We start from the raw sequence: 20,032 nt of genomic DNA on the forward strand, positions 1-20,032 counted from the left end.
GAGTATAAAGGCCGTTCTGGAAATGGAAATGTAAAAGGGTACATCTGATATCGGTTTTATTTATTGACTTGATGTTGATCAAAAGTCACTACATATTTATAATCCAAGCGATGCTTGACATAACGCCACACGATTATGTCATTCCGTTTAATCGATCAAAATTCAAGTTTAATCTCGTGTTTTATTTAACATCCTGGAGACAAAAATTATAGACTTATTAGGAGGATATTAGGGAACTAATATCCACGGAGACTTAAAAAAAATGTAATACTTAAACGCAACTCCTGCAGCGAAAATAACTTGGAGGTGTTCCAATCAAGATCCCCAACAAACCAGTATTTAGACAATATTAAGTAAAAATCCCTCTCACGGCTCACCCTCACTTATTAAACAGACTTTGTGTCTGAAAGAGATTTTAAGTTACCTACTTGTATGACTCAAATGATATATTATATAATAAATAAGTACATAAAGAAATTAACGGCTGATTTATTTTTTTGACATATTTTCCTATCTTAGAAACCCGATGTATAACAATATTCTTCGTACAAATATCGAATATACTACTTAATGTTCATTATAACTAGACATAAATAAAAATTAAATAGTATCAATATCATATTTTAATCTGATTTCCCCAGTATTGTCATCAACAAATTTTTATTTCCCTATTTGGCATTTCATTCCGATAGAACTTTAACACTTTATTTTTCATACAGTCAAACAACATAGGTTATTGACAAATGACAATAGTGATTGGACAGTAAACACTTTAATACTTGATAGTGGTCTATAGATATACATAATACATAGTTCACAAATGGCAGTTGCGCCTTTGAGCCCGACCGGCGACCTTGTTTGACATTGTCCTAACAGCTGAGTGTTCTTCAACAACAACAATTATTCTTGACCTCACGAACTCAGTTATCAGATTACAACCTACGTGTAACTACTAGAACATTTAGCCGTGAAGCCACTGTAGTTGTACAAAATGTCTAGCGTTGTAACAATTAATACGAACCCTTACGAGGGCCAAAAGCCGGGCACAAGTGGTTTGCGTAAAAAGGTAAAGGTTTTTGTACAAGACAACTACACAGAAAACTTTGTTCAAAGTATACTGGATGCAAACAAGGATTCTATAATAGGTTCCACTCTTGTAGTGGGTGGTGATGGTCGCTACCTTGTCAAGGAAGTCGTTGATAAGATCATAAAGATTGCTGCTGGAAATGGGGTAAGACTTTTGCTTGGTACTTTTTCCTTCGAGAAATATTCATCTATGGTCACATGAGAATTCTCACCAAAAATTAAAGAAATATAGACATAAAATTCATAAATGTTTATTAATCCATGTATTTTAAAATAAGAAATATAAATGGATTGTGATTCGGTTATCTTGGCAATTAATAAAACCTTTACTGATTTACCATCTATTCACTTTATTAATTACAGGTTGGAAGGCTGATTGTTGGACAAAATGGTATATTATCTACCCCAGCTGTTTCTCATATCATCAGGAAGTTTAAAACTTTAGGTATATTACAAGATAATTAATGTAATTAAATTTTAACCAAAAATCACTTAATTAAATTGTTATGTATATATTAATGAAATCAGAGTATAATTTTTGTCAACAGATACTCAATAATTTAGTATAGAGATTTTTATAAATTATCTTTTTGTACTGTTCGAAAATCATTCTATTAATGATTACTTGTGTGAGATATTATAATTAATATTAAATTGATAACTAACAAATATAGTTTAATAATGTGATCATGAAGTGATAAAATAATATAAAAATTGATTGTAATGATATGACTCATAATGAAACTGTAACTTATATTCTACATATTTTACATAAATTTGCATGTCATTATGAGCGGCAGTTTGTACCACTATAGATTTTTGTACCATATTTTTGCAAGTAAATTACATATAATTAATTTAATTAATACTTTAAAATCTTGCTTACATTACAAAAAGGTTCTTAAGAACAATTTTTTAAAACAAATATATTTACTAATGAGAATGAATCAAGCTACTTTAATAAACCTACAATATTATACATAAATCTCAGATCTCTCCTACTTTCAATTTATATTAATTCTGGTTTAATGTTTCAGGTGGAATTGTTCTCACAGCTTCCCACAACCCCGGTGGCATAGACAATGACTTTGGAATTAAATTCAACTGCAGTAATGGCGGCCCAGCACCTGATCACACCACAAATGAAATATATAAACTTAGTACAGCCATCAAACAATACAAAATTGTGCCGGATATACAGTGCAATATTGATAAAATTGCTGTACAGAAATTCAAGGTAGACATTAGCTTCTAAATTAACCACTTTCATATTTATGCTTAAAAACTGTAAGAAAAATAGTTCTTCCATGTAAGGTTTTGTCTACTATTCCAAAGTTGTATTCTTCATAACGTTACTCACTGCCTTTGTGACCCAGTCTTATAAAAAATAGAAGTTGCCATCTGACAATATTATTGATGGTATATGACTCGGTTTTTGTACTTAGACGCTCAATAGGTCCGTTGTACGTAAGAGAATATTATTTTATATACTTTTAATTATAAAGACTCTTATAATGGATACTTTCCTTGAAAATATCAGTAGTGTATAACTTTATAAGTTTTTATTTTAGGTTGAAGATAGAGAATTTATTGTTGAAATAATAGATTCTGTTAAGGATTATGTTGATTATATGAAGGAGATATTTGACTTTCCAAAAATTAAGGCTCTATTGCAAGGATCAGAGCGCAGAAAGGCTTTTAATGTACTTATTGATTCCATGAATGGAGGTTAGTAAATGTTTATGTGTAGGACGTTTCTTATTATTTTCTATTCATTAACAATATTTCATTAAACACTGTTTTCAGTAACTGGTCCCTATGTGAAACGTATCTTCATAGATGAGTTAGGAGCCACAGGAAATAATGTTCGTAGAATTGTACCTTTAGAAGACTTTGGTGGTGCTCATCCTGATCCCAATCTTACATATGCGGCTGACCTTGTGAATGCGGTCAAGGGTGGGGACTATGATTTTGGTGCTGCGTTTGATGGTGATGGTAAGTACTAAGCCATTGCCAAGTATGTTCGTATGAGTGTTTATACCTCGTAGCCTTGGAATAAATGTTGTAATATAAAATATATTTTTATATTATATTAAATTATATTGATAATTTTTTATTACCTTTAGAACTAACTTTTTGTATTAAATTATTCTTTTAATAGCTAGAAACAGATAGGATTTTTATTGTATATTTATAACTGAGAATTATGTTTTAGATTTATTACTATATTATACTGTTTTTTCTCTCTCTTGTAACCGTTTCAAATTATTCCGGCAATAGACAATTTGTTAGGCCATCGTAATAATTTTATACTGATTTCTCCAGGTGACCGCAACATGATAATTGGTCGAGATGCGTTCTTCGTTACACCGTCAGACTCCCTGGCAGTGCTGGCAAATAACCTCCACCACATCCCGTACTTCCAGAAGACAGGTGTGAAGGGCTTCGCCAGGAGCATGCCCACAGCTGCAGCCGTAGATAGAGTTGCTGCTGCAACAGGAAAGGAGTTCTTCCAGGTGCCAACTGGTGAGTCAATACATTTGATTAAGGACTTTTAATTTCTGTACAGATTCTCAAATATATCCTAGTGAGTTTTTATCAGGGCAGGTAAAAATGATTTTTTTTAGGTTGGAAATATTTCGGCAACCTCATGGATGCTGGGCGTCTCTCTCTTTGTGGAGAGGAGAGTTTTGGCACAGGGTCTGACCACGTGAGAGAGAAAGATGGGCTTTGGGCGGCACTGGCTTGGCTCTCCGTTCTGGCGGCTACGGGACTCTCTGTGGAAGAGATTTTGACGAAGCACTGGCAACAATTCGGCAGAAACTACTTTACCAGGTGATTTGTCATTGTTAAATGTACATGATATAAAATTCCTATCAATGTATTATAAAAGACAGTCAGTAATAATTATATAACAAAGAATGTTTAAGTCTGTTATTAATTAATTGATTGAATATTGATCTTTAATTAACTGTCTAGAAATTCAATTAACTCTCTCACTGAACCACTTTACTGCGACATATATAAGGGGTTTGTTAACGCCAACTTTAAGAGGAAGCTAGAAATAAATATGACAGCAATATTCAAATTTAGTTTATTAAGACAATATCTTTACTACTAACATTCACATAGATAATATTATTCTTGTAAGTTGTTGCTGCATCGCATCTTCATAAGTATTACGTAAATAATTTTTTAGTTGGCGTAAAATGTTACAATGCGGGGCGGGGATTGAATTATGTGTTACTGTTAATATTATTTACGACTTTCCGATACTTTACACAACATAAATGGCAACTTTTAGGTTTAATGAGTCACTGGGTGGTATTAAAACGTTTTACTGTTGGGTCAGAAAATTATTGACACAAACCTTCTTTGTATTATGAATTTCTAATTTCCAAAGTATTCGCTATTTTTTTTATCGCTACAGGCCCCAACCGAACTATAAACATACTATTACAGGTATGATTACGAGGAGTGCCCCAGCGATCCCTGCAACGAGATGATGCAAGAACTGGAGAAGAAGATGACGGCCCCTGGCTTTGTGGGCTCCCGTTACTCTGCTAATGGGAAGGAATATAAAGTTTCTGTAGCTGATAACTTCTCCTACATGGATCCAGTCGATCAGAGCGTCGCTATGATGCAGGTATTACATGTTGTTTTAAATAGTTGTTGAAAACACTTGGATTTACTGGAAATTGTATTATATATTGATATAGGAAATAAAGTCGCAAAAGCAAAATCTATTTTATATTTGTGTTACTGTTTAGAACATTAATAACATTACGATGGTTATTTTGACAAATGTCTAGAACGTTATAATTTAAAACCTTACCAGAAATACTAGGTTTGGTGAAATAGACATATTAAGACTCATTCTTTTCTAAATTTGACTATTTGATAGAATTACAATCTAAACTAAAACTTTATATTTGTTGTTAGCTCTTAAAATGAAATTAGGGAAACGACTATTATTGACATTGTATACTAACTTATTTCCGCAGTATTATGATATCCTCATATTTTTTTTAGAACACGAATGTTTTTAAAAAGTTCTGAACGAATATTACAGTTATAGTAAATCACTCAAATAGGTCAAAAATGACAAAGCATTAAAATAGTCGTAATAGTGCTTTACGACATTCCCCGGGGCAGGCGACATATTGTACTAAATGAAGTATTTGTAATATTTTTATTAATTTCAGGGTCTCCGTATAGTGTTTGAGGACGGATCCCGGATTGTGATGCGTCTCAGTGGTACAGGCAGCTCTGGAGCAACTGTGAGGTTAGTGTACTGTGTGTAATGTGTATTCTAAATTCCTTGACACAGATAAATAAAGACAGTTATAATAATTTGACAGTTATAATTTGACATTGACAGTTTGCTTTAACTTACAATATGTTGTGCCTATTACTTACATTGTACGGCATTTGCCTATATTACTATTACAGTTATATCACATAACGTATGTCCCAGGTTCGATTGCCAGCGAAATAATTATTTATATATTTCTTTTAGATTATACATAGATTCCTATGAAGCTAAAGATGTCCTCGGCTCGGCTCAAGAAAAACTAGCGCCACTTATTAGTGTTGCGCTGCAAATATCAGAATTACAGAAGTACATCGGCCGCGACAAACCTACCGTTATTACATAAGTCTTAAATGGTCGAATCAATAAAGATAGTAACCAATTTTTTAATTAAAATAAAACCAAATTTTAATTTATTAAATTTAAAAAATAGTTTAAGTTTTATTTTTTTTTAATTTTACTAAAATTTCAGTGGTTTGTGAGTGTAAACTCAAAAAAATAGGATTTTTTTATAAGATTTGTATAATTATCTGAAATATTTTTTAATTATTTTTGGCAATAGCGCAATATAATAGTTTAGGAAGCTAATCCTATCTTGACGCATTAAATGCCTCTTTCTAATTATTAAAAAAATCATTGTTATATAGTTGGTTATGGTCTATTGTTTATTTGTTTTTAATGTGCAATGAATTACGTAATTTTAAACTAAAAATATATTTTAAATCTATACCCAAATTTTTGATCAGCCTTTAATTGTATAAATACTTTAAAAGGATTTTTGATATTTAATATAAAATATTTACTAGTTATTTCATACATCCGAATTGTTATTTTAAAACTGAATTTATAATAATAATTTATTTTTTGTACAAATTCATTTGTCGATGGAATGTTATTTAGATAATTAAGCGAAAGATTTTTATAAATGTTGTTATATCCAAAGAGAAATAAAACACAAAATTAAAAATATAGTTTTATTTATGTAATCTATGACTAGATGTTTATACAATTATATCTTAATAACATTTGAGTCCCATAAACGGGCATGGGACATACATTTAATTCAAGCTTACCAATTAACAAAGCAACACAATTAATCCCTCACTAAACCACAAGTTCTTAATATAAGCTTTCAAAAATTGTGTGGTTTCAATTTATAATTATGATATAAAGAACTGCATGCCGAGGTTGCAAACCCCAAAAACGATAATTGCCGAGTAAAATAGCCCCTTAAAGAAAGTGAGTTCTCCTCTCAGCTGAAGAGATCTCATGTACAAGAGAGATGGAAGAGTGAATACGTGCACCAAGCCGCTGACGGCACCAGTGTACCTAGAATATATTTTTATTAATTGTTATTAGTTTCGGCTTAGCAGGCAAGGTCAAACATGTATTTGTCAGTGTCAATGTCATGACCTTCAATCAGGGATGTGAAAAAGTTATCGGTTTTTATATTAACCGATAATTGTTTTCTTTTCATCGATTTACTAAATATTAAAAAAATGATATCTTTAAATGTTGAAGTATGCATGTTGGAAAACAATGTTACCAAACTACACATTTTAATAGAATTGTGGAAACAGCGTTAAATGAAATGACGCATGGACAATCGTAAAAATGAATATCACTTGTCGTTAGATATACTTTATCAGGCGTTAGATATACCTTATGATAGTCCCAACATTAGGACAAAGGCAGGCCACAAGTATGCTGACGCTAATCACCAGGAGATTGATTAATATGGTGACCTTTCCCGAATCCTTTATTGGAAGAAGGAGAACAGCTTCGGTTCGCAACATATACACCACTAGAGGATATACTGTTATTACCTGGAATTATATAACATTCAATTATATTACATAAAAAATTATATAACATTATGGAATTATGGGAATTTTTAATTGGATAAAATGTACCATAAAATCATCAAAATATTAAACACAATTTTAAAGCAACAGACGAAAAATATAATTTAAGTCCAAAAGAGTGCATTAATTTTGATTTTTTGAAAAAGGGGCAAAATTCTATTACACCGAACAGCCGGTACAAAGTTCTAATACAAATATAATATTACAAACGCATTCATCGCGATTATAACGGATTTAACAGTATTTATCAGGGGCTGGATTCGCTAAAGAGATGAGCGATTTTAATGAAAGCATTGTGCCTATTTCCTAGCTAATCCGCTGTTTGGTAGGATTATTGTTGGATTCAAAAATTTACCATTAGTTTAATTTTATTTTTTGTACCATTTATGTTTACCAAAATTGTCATATATTTTAGAAAAGGTAGCTTGAAACATAGTACATATAGTATTATGTATGTGTAACTAAAATTTAATATATTTTTACACTGGCAACAATATCATATAAAGGATGCCAAAGAAATGAAAGTACAATAGCAAATATTAAGTATTATTAGTTGATAAAAAAAAGTTTAATAATTTCACTAATTTCATTCAATTACTCACTCAGAGTTGAAATGATTATTAATTACGAAATATTAAAAGAGTCGATACAAATTCTGTTATCCTAGAGCGTAGTGAAATCTTTCAGAAATAACTTACTTGGAAAAGCAGCAATGCTCTCGCGACGACGGTCATTACATCGTGCATTTCAAAATTATTTAATATGTTCTGAAAAAAAATCTCAGTGAAAAAGTAATTGCAGAAATTTTCTTATTCATAATAGATAGTAATTTGAACAATATAAGTTAGTAAAAAAATCTACATAATAATTAAGTTATCTGCTGCATTGGTGTTTAAAATACCATGCACCTATTTTATTTAAGAATGGCAGTTTTTTTTCCCGGCCATTTATAAGTCGCATCGTACTTCAGAAAGAGATACTCGGCTAGCTTCGGCTTCGTTTAGCGCCGTCTCTGTCACCTTTATCACCCTAATAGATAACGGCCTGTTATGTACTGTTGTGTGTTTCATGTGACAGAGATGACGCTCTACAAAGCGAGTATCTCTTTCTAAAGCACGATGCGACTTATAAATGGCCTGGTACTGTATGGAGTTTGTTTCCCATTCTTCTCCATATCAAGCTACGTTTGGGAAGTGACAATTAGAGTATTTTTCTTTGACTTTGTAGTGCCCTTTTAGTAGGTCTTATTAAAATAAATGACTTGACTTTGACTTTTTGTAAAATTAATTTAGTTACTTATTGTATGTTACTTACATCTTCTATACAGCTTTTGGCCAACGGAAAACACACATAGAATACTGCCCCCACAACCGTATAAGTAATAGTTACCAGTAGGAATGCTATGGTTAAATCCCGACCCTAAAATGAAAAAAAAAAATTTAATGATGGAATTTTTTAATTACTTTTACAATGAATTGCTGCAAATGACATACTTAGGAAGATACCACATACATATTTAAAAACATACGAAAAACAAAAATTCTGGTAAATCTGATCTGCTTTTAAACCCGGAATTACTGGGTAGTAGTGGAATTAGTGATTTAATGGGTATTTTAATATGATAAGTTGACCGTAAAGATTCCGGATCGAAGGACCAATTTTAAGATTTCACTTACATTTCTATCCTGACGTTCATTATTGCTCATAATAGTAATAATAATATTGTGTATGTAGAAGGATAGTGCCAACATCCCGCTTAGTACGGCCGCGTCTGTCCCACCCCGTGGGCCAATGGGCATATTAAGGTTTATACCCCAAGATGCACCTTTAACTAGGACGAATATCAGTAAATACAGTACTGAAAGTGTACCTGGAATATTAAATATAAAATATAAATTCATTTAAGGAATCGTTTTCAGTTATTTTTATGTGATATACCTACAATATGGCGACTAAAAATGTTTTTCTTCGGTTTTGCTTTGTTTAACATTAACCATCAATATTAATAAGGTTCTTCCTCCATTACTTGTTTTAAAAAAAACTTACGATAGCAAGGCTTGTAGTTGTACCCAACAAAACAAAAATGTTATTTTAACAAAACAAAACCAAACCACGGTAGATTATATACAAAGGTTCATATATAATCACACTGCACACATGTTACAAGACAATCAAATGCTGATTGTATGTTATTGAATGGATATATAATAAAATAACATGAGAACTTAAAAAGGCGCTAATCAGATCCATGCAACTTCCTCACAATCGAGTTGCTTGCAATGTTTTACACAATTTACGAGGCAACCGCGATTTACAATGTAAATATTCAATTATGTAGGAATAAAGAACATAATAAACACGACAAGGTATGTAAAACCGCTCGGCGAAACATTCCATGGGGTTTTAAATATAAAATACTGCTAAGCCAATACTTAAATTTTAATATTAGGTTACATTCAGTAATAACACAATTTTAATGAAAACGAAACTCACCCAACGAATTAAACTTGGTAAAAAAGGTGACATTTCTAAAGTTGAGTAGTGGGAATACTAAAACAGCTACGTAAATTGGTACAGTAGTGTGCAGGCCCCAGAAGGGGGATGGATCATGAGCTTCACTTGCGGACCTGGGGATCAGCTCATGTTTGGGGCACAGCAGCACAGATGAGTTATGACTGGTTGCGTTGACAGGAGGTTCCTCTGAAAAGTTTGTTTATATATTTATATTTGTATGTTAACTCCAAAACTAATGGAACGAGATCTGTTATTATTTATTCAGTACTTTATCCATATTCCTGAGTATATTTATTTTATATTTAAAGACGCCGCTAAAGAGTGTTCTATACTCTAGCGTGCTTACTATTTATATATTTATTTAGTAAATAAAACTGTAGATATTAGTTTTTTTATTAAGTAATATTCATTTTTACGGCCCTTACACAATTTAATTTTTATGAAAATTTGGTGTTTTAAATAGCAAAGTTGTCTTTGGCAGTGATGGCTTCTTACTACCAATTGTGGTCGTGCGTTCAATCACGGCTAGACACGAATTAATTTTTCGGAAGTTAAAAGACCATGTATGTCACAGAAGGCTGATAACCTAAAAGGTTGTACCTACCACCAAATAAATATTAGAGGATTACATATGGAATGATGAAAATAAGTTGGCTAATTATATTAGTTCAAATAACTTTGGCTTCGACAACAAGAAAGGGCATTTAAGAACATTTACTTGTTAAAGCTATCGCGGAATATTCTTAAAGAAGCATCAAGAATATCCATAGCGCTGAATGATCTGCATCATGGACAAACCCCCCACACACCCAAGCTATCACACCATCACACAACACATTCAAGTCAGGTATTACGTATTTATACGTAATATTTTTTATTATTATTTTCCTTTGCTAAATATTTGAACCTTTTTGTTTCATGTAATCCATCTTTGGCTATAAGTTTAGTAGAATTATTTATCCACATAAGCGTAAATATAACCATTTTTGTATGACGAAATAAATAAATGCGTTCTCACCAATAAAGTAATTGACTGTATAATACAGAAAGTTCGTGATGAGTATCCAATACACGACGTTAGCGCCTGTTAATACGAGTAAGCTGAAGGCGTGGGCAACAGCTTCAGCCCTGGGACCAAGTAAAAGGCGGCATAGAGATGGAACCTCGAATGTATCGCCACCTATTTGTATTGTAAGTCATTGTAAGTCGTGATTTCAAGGTTATAGGTGCTGCAGATAAAAGATATATTGAAACAGAATACGAAATCCCACCAGTGGAACCTCCAAATCCTACAAGTGAGTATTTCTTGAACTATTTCCGAACCAATTTAACTAAGCGTACCAATTCTTGAAAGGATGGCAGCGCACATGCCAGCGCTCTGGCAATGAGTGTTTTTAGGCGGCTGTATCAGTTAATATCAGATAAGCCATCTTCAATAAAATGATTTTCAAAAATTTTGATAAAATTACAGTTATCACTCAAGGAAGTCAAAAATAAGAAAACATTAAAACAGTCGTAATAGTGCTTTACGACTTTGTCCCCCGGGGCATGTGATAAGTGCGTCGTACGTCGATCATATACAGGTCAAATTGATAACCTTTTTTTTAAATCGGTTAAACATAGGGATATTACAGATAATACACAAACCATGATAAGCGTTGACCCGAATTAAGAGGTAAGCTGTGAATAAGCAGAGGGCTGCCATAAACGCCACCAAGGTAAGGGCAGCTGGGAGACCAGCCCTCTCAACGCCCCACGCCATTGTGAGAAGGGATGACCCCATTATTGTGTTCCATATTGAAAAACTAGAATGTTTTGACATATGTTAATCTGTGCCAGAAAATCTATTGTCTATGAATCACATTGACAGTTTGCTATTGCATTATAGATTTGAAATTTAAATTTTGACAGTTAAATAGACACATATTCATACATTTCGATATGTTATTGGTTAAACGAGTTCGATTCCCGGTATAATACATAGCAAGCTAGGAATATGTTTTAGTTGTGCTTACATAGTAACGAGGGAGCTCTGTTTCTTCTTGTTTTGTTTATCTGGTTTCTCATGTGTTCGTTTGTATGTCTCGATAATATCTCTGTCCGATAATTCACCTGGACCCTGGAAATTTAAGAATCATAATTTAAAAGAATTACATTTATGTGGTAAAATGATTCCCGGTACTAACATCATGAAATTAACATACCTATGTTATTTACCACTTGACATATGATTCGTTAGTATTTAACGAATTAGCGAAAAAAGGAAAAACAGTCGTATTGTTTACGAGATACTCGTTGAAATTTAAATTTGTATTTGGATATAGAAAGGGATGATTTTTGATTTTGTTTGAGATCCCGCTTACTTTCGTTTCGTGCCCATGGACACTCTCAATGCCTCCAGGGTGTTGCCGGCCTTTCAAGATTTACGCTTTTTTCATGAAGGATTTAAGTCAGCAGTCCACATAGGGGTGGTCTGTGGTGCGCCGAAAAAACTGCTTTAAAAACGATGAGTGCGGAATGACGAAAGTTAAGCTCGCATGATTTTAGCAGCCTTCTATCCGGGCAAAGTATCGCAACAACACCATGACCAACTAACCCATAGAAGTAGACTTATCACAGATTTAATTACGATAAAAAAATATCTATATTATTTTTTTAAAGTCTATAGTCAGATTATATCTCTATATAGACTTTATATCTAAGCCAAATATACAAATAATTTAAGTACTAAAAATATAATAATATCTAAGTTATATATAAGCGTCTTTCCTCCAAACTTTGTTCCCTTTGGAGTTGATTCTTGGACTGTGTGGTTCAAGTGCACAGGCGCTAATTAAAGATTTAAATTATCACCTTGATAGCACAGGTGACCCCAGACCTGGTGCCTTCGTCGCATAAGGTACACTGCCACAGGAATCGAACTTTTTAAATTTGTTTTAATTTTTTATTTAAGAATATGGTAACCACTGCATATTGCAACTTTGAGTTCGTTATAATTTTGTAAATATTATTGTCAATCTTTCATCACATACCAGGGTATCAGAACTGGTGAAGCGTGTGCTTTTGTATCCTGGCATATAGGATGGGGAAAGCAGCAACGGTGCAGTCTCTCGCTCCATAACACTTTGGAAACTGGCGACGCTCGTTGACAGGGAGGGAATTTGACTGGAAAAGATTTTTAAAGGTGTGTGGTGAGATCTATATGAGTACTTGTAAGTAGGGCCGACTCATGTAATCTCTGATATAGATATGTGTTACTAACACATTACTACATTATAATATACCTACATTATAATTATAACTACCAATAAGGCTGAAATTTTTTGCGTATGTTTCAGTGATTGCTTCGGATTTCGGATCTATTTTTCGCCGGTTTTGTCAAAAAGTTAAACTTCACTAGAAAGTGCCCCCTAATTGACAGTGGCCCTCGCAAATAATTGAAAAAAAAAGCTATATCAAATTTTTTTTTAATAAATAATTAAGAACCATCAGACTTAATTCATCATACATACGATGTGTAAAACGTAAATAAAAGATAAACTAAAGTATGTCTTACTTGTATTTATACGATCCTTTCTGCCTCTCCTCGCCTTCTTCGCATTCTGAGAAGTCCGAGCAGGCACTGCCAAAAACTCTGTTCCAGATTAACACTTAATAACAAATCACAAACTTACTATTTACTTTACTATCGGATACAGCAGATAAGAAAACTCGATAAAGTCCTATTTATACCATCTCAAAATCCTTCTTACAACGTATTTAGATACGCGGGTTACTGAACTACTCGTAAAATTATCAAATGAAAGGTAGGAATACACCTACCTACTTACCTAATACAACGGTTTTGTTTGTAGCAAAAAATACATAGATTATTTAGAACATTCTCTATGGCAAGAAAAACCTTCGTGGATCAATCTTTTTGATTACCTTATTAATCTCTGATATTGGGAATAGACAATTTAAATATCCAAAATTGACAAGCCAAAAGATTAATTGGAAGGAAAATATGTCTTACATAAATGCAAAGTTAGCTCACGAATTGTTTGCAGTTCAAATATGATAGGTTAGATGTAATATGTGATTGGTTGATAAGTTTTACGTGTCATATCTTAGACCTTGGTCTGTGTTATCTAGTTAGGTATATTTATTTTGTACCCAAAGTCACTTACGTCCGGTTAAACTCTCGTTTATATAGGAGCAAAATGCACTTACTAAATAAACATTACAACTGTTACGAGTCGACCTTGATTTTTCTAATTTATCGACTTATCCGCAAAAACAAGGTGGTCTAAAAGAGCAGAAATATTTGTTTGACCCTGCTCCTATCCGCACAGAAAGATAAACGCAGCCCCAAATAACTAATGACCTACATATATATAATAAATGTATATAACTAGCAGACAAGATATATTTTGTTCCGCATAATATTTCAAGCGATTATGATATTAAACAAAGTATGAAAGTACCAACTGCATCGCCATGTGCTGAGATAAAAAAAAACTAATTTGAATCTAAACCATCCAGGGCTCCACCAAAACTCATACAAAAAACATTCAAATCAAATATGTATAATGTATATGATATATAAACGTAAGCTATCATATCTTCAAGTTAGATCAAACTGCACACGGTGTGCAAATTTGACGGATATCGGTTAAGTAGCTTGGCGTCTATAGCGGACAAACGACGTTACGCGTAATTTATATATATTAAGACTAGCGACCCGCCCCGGCTTCGCACGGGTGCAATGCCAATACTAAATACACTACAGAAAATCTGTGAACGTTGTATATAAAAATGTGGGTTATCCATAAGAGATAGACATATACCATCACGGACTTTTCTGTAGACCTTTTCAATGTGTACAATACTTAGTACATTATTTTGATAAAACTCGTAGGGTTCAGCCTGCGTTTGCAATGTAAGCGGAAAAAATGTAATTATTTACGATATCACATTAGAAACCTCAAAAATAACAGTACTTCTCCACTATTTAATGGATATTATTATACATATAAACCTTCCTCTTGAATCACTCTTTCTATTAAAGAAAACCGAATCAAAATCCGTTGCGTAGTTTCAATGATTTAAGCATACAAAGGGACATAGGGACAGAGAAAACGACTTTGTTTTATAATATGTAGTGATATGTAGTTCATTAGATTTTTTGAAGTGAAACTTCTTTAGGCGCACGAGGAGAAACTGATAACTGAAATAAAAACAACAATAGAAATGCAATTTTGTCCCGAACCCTTGTTCAAGACACATTCGGTCCAAAGATTACAATCAATTAACTCTTATCTCACAATCACTGGTCACTTATTAAGTAGTATCGGTAACTGTTTTCATAAAATATTTTAGGATTTGTACGGGTTTATTTAAACCACATTCTTCTTAGTTACATATGGCCAATTGTTCTATACGGCTGTGAAGCTTGGACAATTAAAGAAGATACCCGCCGGCGCTTAAAAGCATTTGAGATGTGGTGCTATCGTCGCATGCTTCGTATCAGCTGGATCCAGAAGGTCACTAACGAGGAGGTTCTGAGATGAGTTGGAATGGGGAAAAAACTTATGCGGAACATTAAGCAGCAAAAAGTTGCTTACCTGGGCCACGTGTTGCGCCATGACCGCTACCACCTCCTTCAACTAATAATAATGGGTAAAATCCAGGGAAAACGGCGTGTTGGTCGAAGGAAGAAGTCATGGCTTCGCAACGTCAGGGAGTGGACAGGTATTGCGAGTGCGGAGGGGTTGTTGCATCTGGTGCAGGATAATACGCGGTTCAGAGGCGGCCAACCTCCAGTAATGGAGTGGCACTTGAAGAAGAAGATTTAAACCACATAATTTGTATTGCCGAGTTGATGTAGAATTCGAAGCGCTGAATCTCATAAGCTATGAGGTATGTTGATTTTCCTACACTCCTTGAAATGAAATGAAATCGTTTATTTGCTAAGATAGTGGTACAATTAGATTACTATTATATATACATTACTTTTATGTATGTATATAGCTTCAACCAGTGTGGTTTTGTGTCTCTTGTCAAGATTTTTGGCTACCTTCTTTTTTAAATAGGTGACCGCAATATACACAACACAAATTTAATAAATGAATAGTCCAGATCGGATTTTTTTAGTTTTTCAGATATACGCATTAAAATAAACTTCCGCTTTATACATTTTATATGCATTCCTGCAATCAATCTTTATGACGAGTCAATGAAATAATCACTTTCCACTCCACAGAGACCTTGATCTGAAGATAATTAACATTACTTTGAGTTATTTTATAAACATGTCAATTAATCAGTGTTTTTAATGTCATATATTTTATTATATACGAATACTACATATTCCTTATTAAAATTTGTAGCCGAGTCGTTTATATCTTATGATTGATTACAAATATACATAAACACTGGCGTGGCTCAGCTCGCATTAATCTTTTTAATTTAATTGGAAGCATTGGATGATAAGTGATACCGCCGCCACCTATGGACATTGAATTGCCAGAAGGCGCGCAAGTGCGTTGCAAGCCTTTTAAGAATTGGTACGCTCTTTTCTTAAATAACATCAGTTGTACGGACGTCGAGGCGATACGGATGGTATTTTTTCTTGACGTAAGATAATCACACTCTGCTGCAGGTAATCCGAACAACTCCTCTCCACTCTCTCCATAGTAAATGAGGTAGAAGATACATAGAGACCCCCATATATCTACGCAAAGACAAGGGATATATAGATAGATAGCACAGAAAAAGACGTATCAATTTAGCGAACACACAATCTCTGGGTTGAATATGGCACGGTTAAGTAGGCTAAATAGTTTTGGTGTTACCACGAAAATCACTAATTATACATTACATTTAAGTATGTATATAGCTTCAACCAGTGTGGTTTTGTGTGTCTTGTCAAGATTTTTGGCTACCTTCTTTTTTATACAGAACTGGACAGATATTTGGCCATCCTACCTGATGTTAAGTGTGATGTGGCCAATTGGAGGACACGCATATCCACGCCTATTTAACCATCAAAATTGTATATTATACTGTCTAGGGAAGATAAGGCGATTAAGGCGGCAAGGAATTCCACTCTTTTCCTGTTTTTACGAACGACGAAGCAAATCATGCAGTGTTGAGATGTCTACACTGAAGAGGGAAGAACTCTAGTGCTTCTGGAGTGTTGTTTGAAATGGAATAGTGGAATCAGACTGTGCGGTTCTATAAATAATTATCTGGAGTGTAATCTATAGAAGACTGAAAAGCAGGAAGCTGACCGGCGATCGTCAAGAGTTAAGTTGATCGTTAAGAGTGGTTACCTGGAAGAGAGAAGGCTGCCAGTTGCCCACCTTTTCATTTAATGTTGTCAACTTTAATGCTTTTGCAACAAAGTATTAAAAAATAAATAAAATAAGATTCAGTGAATCGTGGTCCTCAACGTCGTCATAGACGTCTTTCGCGTATTATTACGGATATAATAATATGAGATAGACGTCGACATCAGACGTCCTAATTTTAGTCTACTAGGCTCATTCTGATTAAACGCACTAATACTTATTACGAATTCAATATCTAATAATAATTATTATTGAATTCGTAATAAGTATTACAGTTGCAAATATGTACGAACATTGCAGTGTTTTATACTAAGATATCTTTAAAAAGATAATTAGATATTAATTCCGTGCATTGCAAAAAACGTGCGTATGCTACGTATTGACATTAAGATAAATATTAAGTCATTGACCCAAACAAAAAGACTGGTCTAATTGGTAATACAATCGAATCGATGAAATTATTGTTAATTATTTCATCATACAATTCTGCCCTTTAACTTTGACCCAAACAGCTAAATTTAGAATAGGAAGTTATTTAGGTACCTTATCAGATAATATTATGTAGGTATATATGTATATATTATGTGTAACCATTGCTTAAATGGGGATTATTGTTAAAAGGATCACGATTGAAACAGAAAATATGCCGCTATACTTTATTTACCGCTTAAAAACACCGCACTCCGAATGTATGCGAGGACTTTTAGTATAATCCCAGCCCCACAGTACCAGCGTCATACACGAATGTATGCGTTATATCGGTAATATATTGGTCAATTACATAAAAATTAGAAACTAATTTTAAAATTGTTCAACCCTAATTTACAATTTAAAGTCAAAAGTCTGCATACTTTCAAGGGATTTCGAGCAACGCCTAATTAAACACATAGTGTGTATGCAGTTTGAAAGAAAATAAGAATTCCAATTTTTAAAACTTAATTTTTGTTAAAACCTCAACAAAACATAATTTTTATTCAAAAGAAATACAAAGTATTTCTAGGCTCCCATACCATCCAGATTAAATTATTTACACTAATATAATATTTAAATCCTAATTGTTCACCCCAATATATTAATTTAAGAAAAATACCGTAATTAAAAACTTACCCATAGCTATCAGCTGATTGAAAAGAACTTGCAGCAGATTCTATTCCACATTTGTTTGTATTATTTCTTTTGGAACGCATCTTACGTCCCTATACACATATCTTAATGTCTCGAACAGAGCACTGCCGGTGGCAGCTAAATCACAATTGATTATCATTTGGTTATGTTTCTCATAACGTAAGCCATGTGATAGTACATGAACTCGAACAACTGATAAAACATTTTTATTGTTACCAAGTTCACTTAACATCAATTACAGATTTTAAATTATGTAATAGTTTTGCTAAACTTATATTGCTTTTGTTTAACTAAGTAATTTTAATTATTAACATTTTTTTGAGTTTAAGACAGACACAATGTTTTATTAAAATAATGCATATATTTCTTACTTTAAATATTTATAATCTTAAGTAATTTGCTTATTTACTAGAAAATGAAAAAATGTTTATAAGAAACTAACTTTTTATTTACATAAAATACAACAAAATAAATAAGTGCAAATCACAATTCACATAGATCTTACATGAAAAAAAACTTAACTATTTTAAAACTACAATTATAATTAAACAATTTTCTTTGGCCTAATAAATAAGATTTTAAATTTAAGATGATATCAAATGAAGAATTGATAACTTTCACAATTCAAATAACTTAGGCATTCAGTACAAATGAAATATATGGCCATTTCTATTTCACTCGTACTGTAAAAATATTTATAAATTAGTATACATAAAAGAGGATTCAATACCTCTTTTTGTAACAAAAGTCTAAGGGTATGACTAGCACTCAGCAGAGAATATGGCTACCGTATGTGGAATGCATATTACATTTTAACATAGGAAAGTCATAGTCATGCTAAGTCTCAAGTCTAAATCTAACCCTAGGATATTCCATTTATAAAATTAAGTAATTTAAGTATCATACCTTGAAGTATTATACTATAAAAGAGCAATAAATATTATGGGTATGTTAAAAGACCTAGATGTTAAATCCCATTTTCCTCATGCAAGCTTTGTGTTCTTCTATTAGTGATCCACATTCTTCTTCGCCTCTTTCAATAATGCTAAAAATATAATGTCTTATTATATGATTTCATAATACAGAAATAAGTAGATTTATTCTTGTATTAATTATCATTTAATTAAATTAATCAAAACAACTAGAATTAATATGAAGGAGAGCATATAAGGTTTTGTTTAACAATCTCATTAAAAACTTGATGAAAAAGCATGTTACTTACATTACAAAAATTTAATTGAAAAATTACATATAAGCCTAGATTTTGAACTTAACAATATCAATTATATAGGGTTAATTGTTATAGTAGATCATATAATGCATAGGCCATACACATTACATAAGGATTTCGTCCAAAACTAATAACCTTACCAGGCATCTCTTGCTCTTTTGGTTTCAGGACAAGCGCAGCATGGTTTTAGCTTTGGTTTTTCAACATTAGCTGGTGCCGGCAGCTCCGGAATCTCTGCTGATTTTGCACTAGCATTACCCATTCTTATTAATTTTTCAAGACTTCTCTGCTCACTAATGATCACAATTCACAAAATATTACGAAATTTTTTAAAGGACATTTTTTTTTTTTTTTTTTTTTTTTTTTTATTATTATGGCCCGCACGGTTTGTGCATTGTGGCCCAGGGTCAAAACAGGGAAACGGGTAAAATAAATGTATCGGATGAAACGGAATTAAGGAAAGGAAAATAATCTATAAAATAAAAGATCAATTCTTATAGAGATAGATATAAAAGGAGTGTAAGAAAAGATATTTACATATATACATTCATAAGATCTAAATTTT

At 32.7% G+C, this 20,032-nt stretch overlaps 2 protein-coding genes across 6 annotated transcripts; one reads left to right on the forward strand and one right to left on the reverse strand.

Moving 5' to 3' along the window:
- The first annotated feature begins 803 nt into the window (after nucleotides 1-803).
- LOC110996120 (phosphoglucomutase) lies at nucleotides 804-6,174 on the forward strand. Its single transcript, XM_022263650.2, has 10 exons — nucleotides 804-1,231; nucleotides 1,450-1,531; nucleotides 2,124-2,323; nucleotides 2,658-2,814; nucleotides 2,893-3,081; nucleotides 3,412-3,612; nucleotides 3,714-3,921; nucleotides 4,549-4,732; nucleotides 5,292-5,371; nucleotides 5,606-6,174. The coding sequence occupies exons 1-10, from the start codon at nucleotides 992-994 to the stop codon at nucleotides 5,742-5,744; spliced, it is 1,680 nt and encodes a 559-aa protein (XP_022119342.2). The 5' UTR covers nucleotides 804-991; the 3' UTR covers nucleotides 5,745-6,174.
- Nucleotides 6,175-6,358: 184 nt separating this feature from the next.
- Nucleotides 6,359-18,378, reverse strand: LOC110996135 (sodium-coupled neutral amino acid transporter 9 homolog). Of its 5 annotated transcripts, none has more exons than XM_022263673.2 (12): nucleotides 18,219-18,378; nucleotides 13,334-13,399; nucleotides 12,810-12,942; nucleotides 11,793-11,896; nucleotides 11,425-11,582; nucleotides 10,796-10,957; nucleotides 9,757-9,963; nucleotides 8,940-9,133; nucleotides 8,578-8,682; nucleotides 7,962-8,030; nucleotides 7,061-7,224; nucleotides 6,359-6,727 (listed from the first exon to the last, which is right to left on the reverse strand). In XM_022263673.2, the coding sequence occupies exons 1-12, from the start codon at nucleotides 18,296-18,298 to the stop codon at nucleotides 6,559-6,561; spliced, it is 1,611 nt and encodes a 536-aa protein (XP_022119365.2). In that variant the 5' UTR covers nucleotides 18,299-18,378; the 3' UTR covers nucleotides 6,359-6,558. The 5 variants fall into 5 exon arrangements, with proteins under 5 accessions (XP_022119365.2, XP_022119364.2, XP_022119366.2 ...); XM_022263672.2 differs by having other exon boundaries at nucleotides 13,334-13,411; XM_022263674.2 differs by having other exon boundaries at nucleotides 13,334-13,427; nucleotides 18,219-18,324.
- Nucleotides 18,379-20,032: the final 1,654 nt, after the last annotated feature.

Source organism: Pieris rapae, chromosome 21, assembly GCF_905147795.1.
Source record: "Pieris rapae chromosome 21, ilPieRapa1.1, whole genome shotgun sequence".
NCBI lineage: Eukaryota > Metazoa > Arthropoda > Insecta > Lepidoptera > Pieridae > Pieris > Pieris rapae.